At 40.2% G+C, this 15,255-nt stretch overlaps 1 protein-coding gene across 5 annotated transcripts in view; it reads left to right on the forward strand.

Moving 5' to 3' along the window:
- IL15 (interleukin 15) overlaps positions 1-9,806 on the forward strand; it is a 76,057-nt gene extending 66,251 nt beyond the window's left edge. For 4 of the 5 annotated variants that reach the window (XM_087866469.1, XM_045798927.2, XM_087866470.1 and 1 more), the window contains exons 5-7: positions 3,926-3,970; positions 5,984-6,121; positions 8,807-9,806. In XM_087866469.1, the coding sequence (XP_087722595.1) occupies positions 3,926-3,970; positions 5,984-6,121; positions 8,807-8,914 (291 nt within the window). In that variant the 3' untranslated portion in view covers positions 8,915-9,806. The remainder of the gene's footprint in view (positions 1-3,925; positions 3,971-5,983; positions 6,122-8,806) is intronic. The other variant, XM_045798928.2, reaches the window with a different exon arrangement.
- Positions 9,807-15,255: the final 5,449 nt, after the last annotated feature.

The following is a 15,255-nucleotide window of genomic DNA, read 5'->3' on the forward strand; positions in this document are numbered from 1 at the left end:
ATATCGTAATGGGTTGTGGAATAGTGCCCACCCCAAAAAAATCGTGTCTACTCGGAACCTCCAAACGTGACATTCTTTGGAAATAGGGTCTTTGCAAATGTAATTAGTTAAGATGAGGTCCTACTTCAGTGGGGTGGACCCTAACTCCATGACTAGCTCTCCTCCTAAGAAGAGGACAGACCACAGAGAGAGTGACAGGGAAGAAAGCCAAGTGAAATTGGAGGCAGCTACCATTGGAGGCCATGTGAATTGGAGGCAAAGGACACTAGGGTGACGCAACTAGAAGCCACAGAAGGCCCAGGATTGCCCGAGTCATGAGGGATGTGGGAGAAGTAAAGAAGGATTGTCCTAGAGCCTTCAGAGGGATCATGGCCCTCCTGACATCTTGATTTTGGACCTCCAGCTTCCAGAGTTGTAAGAGAATAAGTTGTTGTTTTAAGCCCTCATTTTGATATTTTGTTACTGCAGCTCTAGGAAGCTGATACACATACACACAATAATTTTTAAAATCTGAAGTAGCTCTCTTAATATCCGATAAAGTAGACTTTACAGCAAGTAAAATTACTAGACTCATGAGATACATTACAAAATGGCGAGAGGTGAATCCACCAGGAAAACGTGATCTGTGTACACACCACACAGCGGAACCTCAAAATACAAGATGCAAAAACTAGCTAAACTGAAAGGTTATAGGCAGATTCACAATTACAGTTGAGGACTTCACCACCTCCTAAGGAGCAAACCGAACGACAAGCGAGAAAATCAGAATGGGCATAGAAGCACCGGACAACACAGTCAGCCAGCAACATCTGATTTACATCGATGAAACATTTCACCCACTGACAAGGAATTAACATTTTTTTCAGGCCCCATTCACTAAGACTAACCAATCATGGGCCATAAAACAAACGTTAACAAATTTATCAGAATTGGAATCATGCAGGGTGTATTCTGTGACCTCAGTGGAATCATGTAGAAGTCAATGATATAAAGATAGCAGGAAAATCTCCAAACTTTTGGAAATTAAATAATATACTTCTAAATATTTCATGGGTCAAAGAGTAAATCTCAAAGGATATAAAAACGTACATAGACCTGAATGAAAATGAAAATACAACACATCAAGATCTGTGGGACTGAGAGGGAAATTTATAAAACTAAATGATGATATTAGGAAAGAGGAATGATCTCAGATCAACAATCTAAGTTCCCACCTCAAAAAACTGGAAAGAGAAGAGCAAAATAAACCTAACACAAGCAGAAGGAAGGAAAAGTAAAGACAAGGGCAGAAATTAATGAAATTGAAATCAGAAAAATAATAGAGAAATTTAGTGAAACATAATGCTCATTATTTGGGGGGAAAATCAATAAAATTGATAAACCTCCAGAAAAACAGTCAAAGATTAAGAAAGATGACATAAACCATTAATATCAGAACTGAAATTAGAGACTCACTACAGAATCCACAGGCATTGAAAGGATAATAAAGAAAAACTGTAAACAACTTTCTTCTCTGAATTTGACAACTTGGAGGAAATGGACCAATTTCTCAAAAACCACAAACTCCCAAAATGTAACGAAGATGAAATAAACAATCCCCAAACTACTATAACCATTAAAGAAACTGAATTCACCATAAATTAGCTCCCCAGAACAAATCCCCAGGCCCACCTGCTTTCACTGGAGCATTCTACCAAACACAGAAAAATTAACACCAGTTTTACAGTCTCTTCCAAAAATAGAAAAGGGAAAACTTTCTAACTCGCTTAGGCGAAGTATTACCCTGATGCTAAAACCAGGCAAAGATGATACCAAAAGAGAAAGCAACAGATACCTCTAATGAACTTCGATGCAGAAATTCTCAATGAAATGGTAGCAAATAAATTCACCAATGTATTAGAAAAATTATATACCATGACCAATGGGATTTATTCCAGGTATGCAAGACCTGCTTACTATTGGGAAATCAGTCTCTGTAATCCACCTTACCAACAGGTAAAGTAGATTATCATATGATCGGATCGATTGATGGAGAAACAGCATTTTAAGAATATACTTATTCCTAGTAATATTTCTTAGCAACCAAGGAAAGAGGGGTAACTTTTTCAACTTGATCTAGAGTATGTACAAAAAACCTAGAGCCAACATCATACTTAATGGGGAAAGAATGTTTTTCCCCAAAGCTTAGAAACGAGACAAATATGTCATCTTTCACCACTCTTACTCAACTCTGTATTGGAATTTTAGCTGAATTGACAAGGCAAGAAAAAGAACTAAAAGTATGCAGATTAGAAAGGAAGAAATTATAAACCACCGCAAGTCTTTTTCTGGGAGAAAGTGCCAATAAATGGCTGTACATTATTTAGAAAATGCAAATTAAAACCACAGTGACATCACCATGCACTTATAAGATATGTAAATTAAAAAATAGTAATAATGCTGAGCGCTGGCAAGGATTGGAGGAACTGCATCACACATATTTTTGATGAGAATATGAGATTTTACAGCTACTCTAAAATAGTTTGGCTGCTTTTTATAAAACAAAACATGCATTCACCATATGATCCAACAGTTGCGCTCGGCAACATTTCTATCAGAGAAATGAAAACTCATGTCCACACAAAAACAGGCACATGAATGTTCATAGACCTTTATTGGTAATAGCTAAGAACTGAAAGCAATCCCAGTTCCCTTCAATGGATGAATGAACTGTGGTACATTACATCATAGAACAACACTGAGCGAATATAAGGAAAGAATTACTGATACAACAAGTTGGATGGATCTCCAGAGTATTCTTATGCTGGGTGAAAAAAAGCCAGTCTGAATAGGCTAACTGTGGTACATCCATACAATAGAATATTCTCCAGCAGTAAAAGCAAATGAGCTGCTAGATGTGAAAAGACACGGAGAAACCTTAAAAGCATAGCCACTAAGTGAGAGAAGCCACTCTAAAAAGGCTACATGCTGTGGTTCCAACTCTATGACATTCTGGAAAAGGTTCAACCATGGATACAGCAGAAGCATCAGTGGGAAATTTCCAGGGGTCACGGGGGGAAGGAGAGATGAGTAGATGGAACACAGGTGATCTTTATGGTAAAAAAACCATTTTGTATGATACCGTAATGGCTGATACATGTCATTATGTATTTGTTAAAACTCAGAATGTACAATGCCAAGACTGAATCCCAATGCAGTCTATGGACTTTTGTTACAAATGTATCAATGCTGACTCATCAATTGTAATAGATGTACCATGCTAATGCAAGATAGTAATAAATAATAGGAGAAACTGGGGCAGGGGGGCAAGGGGATATATGGGGGACTTCTGTACTTTCTGCTCATGTTCTGTAAACCTACAACCACTCAAAAAATAGTGTATTCAAAAGGCCAATCTCAAAAGATTACATACTATAGGAGTCCACTTATATAACATTCTCGAAATGATATAGGAATGGAGAGAAGTGGTTGCAAGGGATTAGAAAGGTGGGAGGGGTGGAATGTGTGTTAAGAAAGGTGGTTTGGGCTATAAAATAGGAGGAGGAGGATTTTAATGGTGATGTTCTGTATTGTAACTGTGGAGGTGGTCACATGAATTTACATATCTGGTAAAATGGAGTAGAACTGCACACACCCATTAGTGCACATGGAAGTGGTGAAATCTGAACAAGGGGAGTGGATTGTATCAATGTCAGTTTCCTGGTTGTGATATTGTACTGCGGTTATGCACGATATTACCGCTGGGGGAGTGGTGAAGGGGACACAGGATCTCTATTTTTTCTTACAATTGCATATGAATCTGAAATTATCTCAAAATAAAAAAAATTAATTTAAAAAGCTTAATTTAATGTTTTCAGTAGGTTGTTCTCACTATACCTAAAGCAGGGCATAGTTTTTCATATTATCTAATTTTGTTTCCTTTCAGTCTATACATATTGATACCACTTTATATACTGAAAGTGATGCTCATGTGAGTATAGTTTATTTTTTTGAAAATTGCTATATTTTCCAGTTTTCAAAAGTTGGAGAAGTATATTTTCATAAATTTACTGAAGGATGTGTAGTTTTTAAATCTAACTTTTGGTGTGTTCTGACAACATATGATCAATGAATTTTGTAAGTAATTGTTGAGGTTGTGGGACTTGGGGACAAAGAGCTACATAGATGCTATTTTCACAATGGTACCAAGTCAAAGTATAAAACAGCCTTTTTCATCAATGTCAAGCAAAATCTAATACATATTTTGTGATACAATTAGATCATGATGCAATTAAATGCAAAAATCAGGTTAACTGATTCAATTTAAAACTATCTGCCATATCTGTTATTTCCAGTGCTGGTAGTGTATTACCACCCTTAATCAAATTTTCTACAAATCGCTTAAATGCATCCATGTTCTACATTTTGCATGAATCTCTACAGTTGTCAGAAAAGGATTCTGGCTGGTTACCCTCCATGTGAGAAAAGAAATAAACACAACTCATAAAACCTCTCAGAATTCAAAAATCATCTTGAACCTGTTTCATTAATACCCTGACACTGCTGAAGGCATGTTATGATTTTAGCCATGTTGCTGGTCCTTCCCTCTGGACTGGCTACTAAAAAGCAAGAAACAAATCCCTGACTTCTTCAGCTCGTGGAAAACAAACTCTATGTTGTGTGGGTGGAGAACCGTGAGTCTGCTCTCAATTAGTGCTCAGTTGGGACTTCTCGGACATAGAAGCTTTTGCTCCTATGCAGACTTTCTGAGCTTTGGGAGGAAGGCTTCACCATAAACTAGAAAAAAACAGATAGTCATCAACCACGTGGCTAGTGCTGCTACACCTGGAAATCGTCTGCCTCTTTGGCTTCAGCACCTCTTCCATTTTTCCAAAGTACAGAGCAGTCAATTAACCACCAGAAGTCAGCATCCTGAGATTGCTTTTCTTGCAAGAAGAAACTTTGTAACTCAGGGGTTGTAGAAAGAAGCTGAGGTTGAAATTTACATTTAAACTCTGATTCACCTACTTCCAAGCTGTGTTACCTTAGAAGTCACTCAACGTTTCTGAGCCTGTTTTATTTATTTATTTATTTATTTATTTATTTATTTATTTATTTACTTATTTATTTATTATTCCTGTCTATCATCTATCTATCTATCTATCTATCTATCTATCTATCTATCTATCTATCTTTGTGGGGACAGTATTCACCCTTCCATCCTGAGCAGCTGCTGTGTGACATAAGGCATATTCCCAGTGCCAGACACATGCGTGGATTCCTTCCTTCCTTCGTCCACGCACTAAGCATCTGTGAAGTGCCTGCAGGGTCCCAGGCGCTGTGCAGGCAATGAGAACAGAAAGTCAAACAGGTCGTGCTCAAATCTCCAGATATTCATCAATGCTTCTTTTACATTTAGGCTTTTGTTCAAGTGACCATTGTGGGAAACGTACTTCTGTGGTATCTGAAAGGTACCTCTGTGATTTGGCCAGCCCGTGAGTGGGCAGTACTGCTACGCTGATTTTTCTGATACATTTCTTGGAATCACTTCTGCCTCTGGAACTTTGGAACTTGCAGAAACAGCACGATCAGCAGCCATCACTGTTTAAAATGTTAACAACACAATCTGATTCTAAAAGTTCTTTCTGTGCACTATCCATACTAATGTTTTGAGAGTCTCAGGCTGGTATTATCACCGTTTTACAAAGAGGAAATGTTCTCAGTGAGAAAAAGTGGCCTATTATTTCCATGTTTTCTAGATTTATGTTCGTTCTTCTGTATAATATTACCATCCCCTTAGATTGTTTTGTCGTTTGGGTTTTGATTTCAAAGCCAAAAAAAAAAAAAGCTGTCTTTTATGTAAAACTTCTTAGGGGTATTGTGTTTCTTTATAAAATATTTGCATTGACTTTTTAAAAAAAAATCAAAATTATTTCTATGTTAACAGGCATAATGGAAAGATCTTTTTTTTTTTCAAAATGATTTTCTGTAACTCTATTTTTAGCCCAGTTGCAAAGTAACAGCAATGAAGTGCTTTCTCCTGGAGTTACGTGTTATCTCGCTGGAGTTCAAACATGATGTCCTTAATGAAACGGTGGAGAACCTTATCTTCCTAGCAAATGATCGTTTGTCTGCTAATGGGGTGAGTTTTCCAATAGTCGGACGGAGCTTTGATGCTTTGGGCGTGGGTTGGGAGCAGTCATTAGCTGGTTATAAGGAACAAGCCGATCCTCGGGAGAGAGAATTGATGCCGGCTCAGTGGCCGCCATCAGCAGCGTGAGCACAGTCCTAAATTGGTTTATCAGTTTATTCATTCAACAAACATTTACTGCCTGACGCCAGGCGGTGCATTCTGGTGCTGGAGTGACAGTGGTGAGCCAGTGAGGTCATTGCCCTCAAGGCGTTTCTCCCCAGGTGCAGTGGATAGACATGAATCTAATTACATAGTTAAGTGTTTGGCATCAGGAATAGCAATTCGCATTTATTTGGTTGTTACTCTGTACCAGACACTGTTCTTCAGCGGTGACATGGTAGTCCATTGCGTCCCCAAAATAAATCTGTGAGATAGTTATCCTTGTGTCTGTTTAAGGTTGAAGCACTAAGGGCTTGAAAATCAGTCACTTCCTCCAATTCGCACAGCTGGTAAAATGGGGAGCCAGGATTCATACCCAAGCAGTTTCACTTTGGGGGACGTCTTCTTCATATCCACCAGCAGGACAAATGCTGCAAAAAGAAAATAGTAAAAATATTAATAATTCAAGTAGAATTGGGGCCATGCCAGGCACCACGAGCAGTGCGGTTCCGGGAGAGGAAATTGGAGGGATGCCCACAGCAGGCGTGGGGGTGAGCTGCTCAGAGGCCCTCAAAGAAAAGCATGATGGCTTTCCTGGCACAACACTAGTAGCCAAAGTAGAGTGGAGAGAAAGAAGTTTTATAAACAAAGAAGACATAAGAATAATTCATTAATTGAACAGATACTTTTTGGGCCTCATGGCAGGCCCTCAGGATAACAGACGTGAAAAAACACACCTGGTCTCTGCTCGTAAGGGACTTAAATAATCCATAAAGCATAAATAAAGCAATCAGAAGGAAATGAATAATAACCCAGGTATTTATTAATTCCAGTGGCCAAAGAGAAGGCAGGTGAGAGGGCTGGGACCCCACTTTAGAGGCTTATCTACTAAGCCAAGAGGAGAGGGACTGGGCCTTGTCTCTGGGGAAGGACGTTTAGGCAACTGAAAGTGCCAAGCCCCTGAGCTGGGGTGGCTGGACACCGTGGACTTGCCCAAAAAATGCCAGGTTGCTTTAGGTCTTTGCTGAAATGTCACCTTCTCAGTGATGTCCACTCTTCACAATTGCGATCCGTCCCCACGCCCCGTCCCCTTGTCTGCATGCCCCACTAGCTGGCATCTTCCTTAATGGCTGTTGTCTGCTTTTCCCTACTCGAATGCCGGTTTCAAAGGGGCAGTTATTTTTGTGTTTTGTTTTGTTTTGTTTTCTTCAGTGCCATATCCCAACTCCCCGAACATTGCCTGGCATATTCTAGACACTTATGTATTTATGAAATGAACACACTGATATTTAAAATACTCTGGTGATATGTTACTTCTGTGTAATCGGTAGAGAGGCTGAGCTGGGCAACAGATAACTCCTAACGACATCGCTGGTGAGCTCTTGATGCCCATGGTCACGGCTCCTGTGACCGCGATGTGGTGTGTTCAGCACATGTAGTGGAAGGAGCGGGCAGGCCGCACAGTCAGAACATTTCACTGATTATGTCAGCTGAGATGGATCATGCAATACCACTGCCTCGCTGGCTGACGTGATTATTTTCAAGGAGGACAGCGCTCTATGGAATATGACAGTGCCTGGCATAGAGTACGTGCTTGATCGATGTTGGTGAATCTGAATTTCAAGTGCTTAATGGATGTAAAATCTCATTTTGATGTTTGCTGGTACAGCTTTCATGGTTCGGATGATCTCTAAATAATTTATCTGTGATGACTACATTTGGAAGATTCTAGTTATCCAGGAAACTTTGAATTACAACTTGTGGTCTTTATCTCATAGTTTAATTCAACCGGTAACGACTGGGTGAATACTGTGCGCTGGCCCCTATGCTAAGTGCTAGGGAAACAAAAATATGTGGCTTTGCGCTCCTGGAAAAGCCTAGAGAATAGTAGCTTAAAAAGCATGAAACTCCCTCCTATCAATATAATACAGGGTGTGATAGGAAGGAGGGTCTGAGAATGTAGAGATGGAACGTTTAGCCCAGCCCGGGGAGCTCTTCAGTTCAGGAACGCCTTCGCGGTGGAGACAGCACCTGACTCATCTTAACCTGAGTCGTGGTAACTAAAATAGCAATGAGGAACATGAAGGAAAAAAGCCAGCACAGTGGGGTAGCCAATAGCATGACGTGTGCATGCGGGTCAAGGCAGGGACTCAGTGTACTTAGGCCATGTCCTTTGAGGTGGTGGGGACAGGTGAAAGAAACAGGTGAGGAACACCACAGGGCCCCTGGTGCCGTGCGGGGAGGCATGGACTTGTCGCTAGGGTAGGTGACCAGAAAACCACCCAAGGGCGCTAAGCAGGAAGTCCATGGTTTGATAGACATGGCTTATTTTTCCAATATCTTTAACCCATGATAGGAAAAATAAGCCTAAATCAAATCTCCCAGTTCTCTTTTCCAGTGGTTCTTCCTACTATGATACCAATTCGCCAGAGTTTTCGTGTCTCAAGACCTCACGCTATGGCTCAAATGATGTGATATGCCAAGAAAAGAGGTCTAGTAGACTTTCCAATCTCATCCTTTCTTTTTATTTGGCAGAACATAACTGAAACGGGATGCAAAGAATGTGAGGAATTGGAGGAAAAAAATATTAAAGAATTTTTGCAGAGTTTTGTCCATATTGTACAAATGTTCATCAACTCTTGATTATAATCGATCCTCTTCAGCATTTCTGCCATTAACAAGCATCTTCCCGTGGCTTAAAGGCAACGAAACTCTCCGCAGTTCACATGGGCTGCCCAAACCAATTTTTCTAACACGAGGATGATCCGGAATCTTGGATCGGATGAACTCTTGGAAATGAAGGCAGAAAAATGGCATTGAGTAGCATGATGTCTATGAACTGTCCTCCTACTTATTTTGTTCACTTATTCTTAATTTATTATTGAAGTTGTACATATTTGTAGCATAACATAAAGTATTGAATAAAATTGTGTGTCTTCTTTATCCTTTGAAATTGCACTGATACTTACCCCTTTTAAGGAAATAGGGGACATTCCTTCAAGGGCAGGAGTTGAATTACACAGCTGGTGGGACTGAGCACCACTGGGGCGGGTAAACTGTGCTCCAGCCAGCGAGGAACTGCTAACCACCAGCCTTCACTCACTTCTCCAGTGGGTGTCGCACAAGGAGGAAGAATTGACTCCCAATGAGAAAGGAGAAAGAGGTGTGAAATGGGTGCTTGACTCTGTAACGTAGTTATTGGTCTAGAAAGCACCTGTTATCAAAGATAGTGCTTGAACCTGGCCTGTACTGTGCAGCAGTAAATCTTAGGTGGGAGTGGCAATAATAAACCTTCACCGATAGGTAGAATCGTGTATAGAGAACTCTTAGTTGTAATGATGTTAATACTTCATGCTTTTCTGAGTGCAGGTGTTTTATATTTTCACATTTTTTTGCCATGTTTGTATATAAAAAAGAAAACTGCTGATTTGTTAGAGCCAACATTATCTGATAAAAAATAATTGTTTATATATTTTTGCACTATACTGTCCGAAATTTTCAAGCTCTTTTTTAATAAAACTATGACTGAAATGAACTATTTTTGTCTCCTCACGATTTCTTTCACCCCGTTCACTTCTGGAGTTCTTCACCGAGGGGCTACAGGGTAGGAATTGATGTCCTACGGATTCGATTTCGCTCCGTTCCACAGTACGAACCAGTTCTCTATCGAAACATTCTTGCATCCCTCAGTACCCCGTCCATGCCATGTATCTCGTTGCTGTAGTCAATGTATGCTTGAACATTTCTTTCGAGATAGTTTTGGAGAAATCTATATCTTACCTGACTTTTGAAGAGTCATGTGTCAGCTATCAGTTTGTTCCAGACAAATAGTATTTGGCAGCTATATTTTAAAGTTTAGGGATTGAGACTGTGGTGTTTTGTTTGCTTGTTTAATTTCCTTTGAAATGGATTTTTAAAAACCTACCTTTCATTTTTTCCCCCTAGCTTTTCTATTGATGGAGAATAGGAAAAATGCATCATTTTTAACTGCAAGTTGCCAATCCAGTCCTTAGACAAAAGTTAGCCTCCTTCCGGTGTTTGTTGGGATGGGAAAGGAAAATCATAATGGCAGTCACATCACCAATACTATTTTATAGTGACCAAGGATTTCTTCTGGTTATATAAGCACACAAATGGGTTTAAAATTTGGCATTTCCAGTGCTCAGAATTGGAATTCCTCTCCCAGTAGTTCCTTAGTATGGGTCACTTCAGTTAATCTTAAGGAAAAGGGGCTCAAGGCATCGAGGGACAGCTCTTAAAACATTCTTAGCTAGCTTGAGAAAAGAACTAATTATGTAAAACCACCTAAGTTTTATTGTTCAGGCCTGAATTCTTAACAAGATCAGTTTTTCGTTTGTGTTTCCAAGTTTTTCCTTCTCAAACTCTCCTCCTTGATTAGCCAGCCTAATGTTATTTGTGTAGACTAGAATACGTTGTTTTTATCTCACCTATTGCCCTAAATGCTGAAAGCTTTTGCCTTATGTTACATACAAGAAAGCAAGCACGAATCCATAGACTTAGAACGTCCAATAGTCAAGGCAAGCCTAATAAAAATTAGGTTTACAGTCTGGAGTCATTTTGATGGATTACATTCTTACCTCTTTACAATTTCAAATGAAGAAAAAGATATATGAGAAACTATAATTTCTACACTCTCCCTGGCAATAAGCAAAAAAAGGGTTAGAAGGCAGAGGACATGGAAATGCAAACTGAACCAATACATAATTTGTGAGCTCAGAGATTGTTAAAACCCAATCACAAGCCTAGCTTTACATACTCTCATTTTTTACCCTAGAACAGAGAATCAATGGAATTCTTTTCTTTTGCTGCTATTACTCTCGTTGTGAGAAGGGCTTATTATGTGTTTCAATGTGTTACTCTTTCTGTCCGTCAAATTCAAGGGCTCATAAAGTCAAGCCGACATATATAATATGAGAACCAATTATGTGATCGATCTCTTTCCCCCCACCCAGAAATACTAGAGAATACATTTTTGTTCCTTCATCTGTGTTATCTCAGGCTTAATGTGAGTTCTCTGCATGCCTATGTGAGTCGCAGGTAACATATGCGTGTCATGTATAAATATTTTGCCCAGAGGAAATCCCATTTCCATAGAGATTTAGTTCAATGCTTCTGCATGTGCCTGATTGAATTTTATTTTCACTAAGGAATTTATTATGCAAGGCAAACTTCAGCTTCATTGAAAAGTCCCCTAATTGTATAATCTGTCTGATGCAACATAGAAGAAAAATTAATGAATCGTTCATAAAGAGTCGTGATTTTGTCCCTGTGAAAAAAAACAAACGGAGACCAGCCTTGAAAATTCCCTGAGCAGACAAAATCCGTCTCATCATACAAACAAACCCTAATTTAGCTTATTTTGCAAGACTGGGTCATTTCTTGCTTATTCGTCTGAAAGCCATAAGCAAAACCTAATCTGTTTCCCAAGATTGATGGGTGGTCACCATTGACCAATTCCCTATCATTTAAGAAAATTCTTAACATAAGCCATCACTGTGAAGCCTCAGTCGTCACTGCTCTCTCACCTTTAAAGCAGCTGCCCCGTAACAAGGTACCGTGAGCCGCCGTCCATGTTTTGATTTGGATGCTTCTGGTTTGCAGACTTTTTGGTGTGTGCACAATACACTCTCACTAATTACTACTTCAGTGATTGACTGGTTTTATTGCTGGTATTTCTGAACTTCTGACAGTCCTATATTTTACCTCTTTAATCCCGGATTTCAAAATCAGTTAACCACTAGAAGAATTGAAGAGGACCTTGTTCCACAGATGTCAAATTGAAAATTGTGCCTTTAGTTTTTAGAAGCTGTGTCAACACTTTCGGAATATTGTCAGAGAATCCAGTGTTTCTGAAAGTGATAGGTCTTCATCGTCCTCACTCTCATTGAGGAATTCACTCCTTCAGCCATGTCGTAACCTGGTTTGTTGAAAGCCTACTGTGTGCGAACATGGGGGCAGGCGCCGCCTTTATAAGTGTGAGGAAGGCAGCCAGAGGTTCGGCCCTCGTGGGGCTGACATTCCAGGAGGAGAATCCTGTTATCCCAGCAACCACTCGGGTGCTTGTTCGGTTATCGGCTCTATGAAGGGCACCAGGTGAGCGTATAAAAGAAACAGCAGATCCTTTCAAGCTGTCAAAACTTCTTTCAAACACTGGGGTCTGAGCTCTGCTATAAATTATAAAGACTGATTGCGGGGGGATCCGTCTGAGAAACGTCCGCCAAAATCTTCAGGAAGGAAGGATTAGAGTGAGTTCAAAGAGCGGAAAGAGGGCCAGAGTGGCTAAGGTCAGAAAGAAGCTGGTAAGATAAATATCAGCTGGTCTCACAGGCCAGGTAAGGATATTGGTGGTAAAGATTTTGCTTTATATTCCAACAGAAAGAGGCTCTTACTCTGCGTGTCTGAAAACACAGCAGGCTTGGTTTCTGCTGTTGAGAAAAGAGTTGAAGTCAAAATCCCCTTACCTCCAAATCCTGAGGTAATAATTTTTTTCTAATAACATCATCTTATATGGACCTCAGTATTGGAGTCATTTAATGAATTCCTTGCAACACTTAATGGAGGCCAACTTCGGCAAGTAATTTTTCATTTGCTGTCAAATACAACAAGCCTGTTTGCAGTGTATATGACCTGAGAGGCCAAAGTCCTCAGGATTAACATGTAAATCCAGTTTGGGGTTCTGAGGCCAGCCAGAATTGATCTGTGGTCAGAATCTTGACACCAGGAAGTCTTTTTGAAAATAGGATTTTTCAATCACTTCTTAATGAGAACCATTTGATGTCAGGGAGACCAGTCATCTTCATCAAGAAAACTGGGGTAGAGGAAGCCCCCGGGATGTAATGATGGTACTCTGCTGTCTGGTGCCCAGGCAGTGCTAAAACAGGGACTGGAAAGGTGCACGTGGCGTGGTCGGTGGGTGGGTGGTGGGCAGGGAGGAAGCTTTGAAAGCATACTTACACACCTATCCTCAGGGACTCACGGGGTTCAGTTGCACCATGGTCGAGGAAAGACAGATCTGAGATGTTTACGGAGAGGATAAGAAAGAAGCAGCATTTCTGAATAAGCCCCTGAGAGCCTACAGATGAGATTCTAGAATGTCAGGGCAGTGATGGCTCCCCACGGCAAGTACCATCTTTTCAAGAGTTTTAAAGATCATGGGTCATCAACGAAGTTCACTTTCCTGAGTCGATTTAATAAAGTCAAAGCCCTCAGTGTATCTATGAGTTCTGCTCTCTAAGGACACACCAGGTTGATGAAAATAATATTAATTCTCCTACACTTTTATGGTTCTTTAAAGTTCACAAAGCCCTTTTATCTATATGATTTTATTTGATAAGAGCTTCCGTCCCTCGTGGGTGTAGACGAGAAAAGATGCAGACCTATGAAACATTTCGCTTATGTTGCTGATGTGTGAAAAACAAAGACAGAAAGAAATCACCTGAAATTTTTGTCCACGTTCGGCTATGTCTTTTTAAATGCCCCATTGCGTTTTATATTTCCTTTCAAATAAGCATGAGCACAATACCTGGGGTGGAAAATTATTTGTTGTTAAAGAAATCAAAACAGAGCTTAAGCATGTATTTTTATTCCATATTTTGATTATTTTTTTCTTCACACAATTCTATTCTGGTATTTTGTTTGCTTTGCCCAGATGGCAAATGCACCATTAAGTTTATTCAGCCTGAATTAATTATCTTTTTATAGTAAAAGAAAATCCTCTCCTTGTGACAAGTAAGATGTTTGTGCTGTATTTATGAATAAATAAAGGCAGCTGTTATACACAGCATTATTAATAGCATCGCTTTACACATCTCATGTGATAAGACATCCACTCTTTTCAGAATCACAAAAGCTCTTGGTGCCCCAGAGTTTATGAAAACCATAGACCTGTTATCCACACCGCAGCGTAAGAAAAACATCATGCTTTCCGTGGCGGAAGGATTTAATTCAAATTGCAGACATAAGGAGTGCTCTTTTAGACGGTTATGGTCTTTGCTGGTCATTTGGCTCTGATTCTTGAGCGCTCCACAGGTGAAGCGTCTGGAGATCAGCGAAGCCCCTCTCCTTGCAAACAGGAAGTTAACAGGCAGCCACAGTCCGTCTAAATGGCCACGATGATGCTATTTCCGGCTTTGCAGTTGAATGTCTTTTTGATGCGTGATATGGCCAATGCAGAAGGGATTTCTTCCTTTGGTAGAGTAGGGTAGGTTTGCAAAGCAGAGGAACTCTTTCCCCTTACAGAGAGATCTTCTGAACTCGGAGCCAGAAAAGATAAGAGGAGGCATAACCCCTTGTCCACACGATGAGATCATAAGCCTGCAAGGCATCCGACTGGGCTTAGACTTGCCCTGTTTGAAGGAACTTGGTTTCCCATGAGGCCATGCTATTTCTTAGCCAAGCTGACTTGTCCCTAAAGATTTATTTCATTCTTAGTCATCTTTATCTTATTTCAAACAACAAACGTAAAATGCTCTTGGAGGAATAAATATTTGCAAGCACTGGTGTACCTAGGGCTGACCGTGGAAGCGCTCAGTGTAGGCTTCACAGGGGTGCATGGGCTGTAGAGAATTGTCTGCAGAGAATAATAAAACTGACTGAAAGTCTGTCCGCTTTTGTGATCCCTGTGTGTCAGTGATTCTAAGTGATGCCAGTGGTAAAATACCCTTCCCTGAAAAATATTTTTGGAAGTCCACGTTGTTGTTTTTTTTTTAAGATTTTATTTATTTATTTGACAGAGATAGATACAGCCAGCAAGAGAGGGAACACAAGCAGGGGGAGTGGGAGAGGAAGAAGCAGGCTCATAGCGGAGAAGCCTGACGTGGGGCTCGATCCCATAACTCCGGGATCATGCCCTGAGCTGAAGGCAGACACTTAACCGCTGTGCCACCCAGGCGCCCCTGGAAGTCCAAGTTTTAAACACATTGCTCAGGTGACATTGTTTTTAGTAATAAACGTGATCTGCAAGT

This window comes from Ursus americanus, chromosome 13 (genome assembly GCF_024610735.1).
Source record: "Ursus americanus isolate L20-20 chromosome 13, mUrsAme1.1.p, whole genome shotgun sequence".
NCBI lineage: Eukaryota > Metazoa > Chordata > Mammalia > Carnivora > Ursidae > Ursus > Ursus americanus.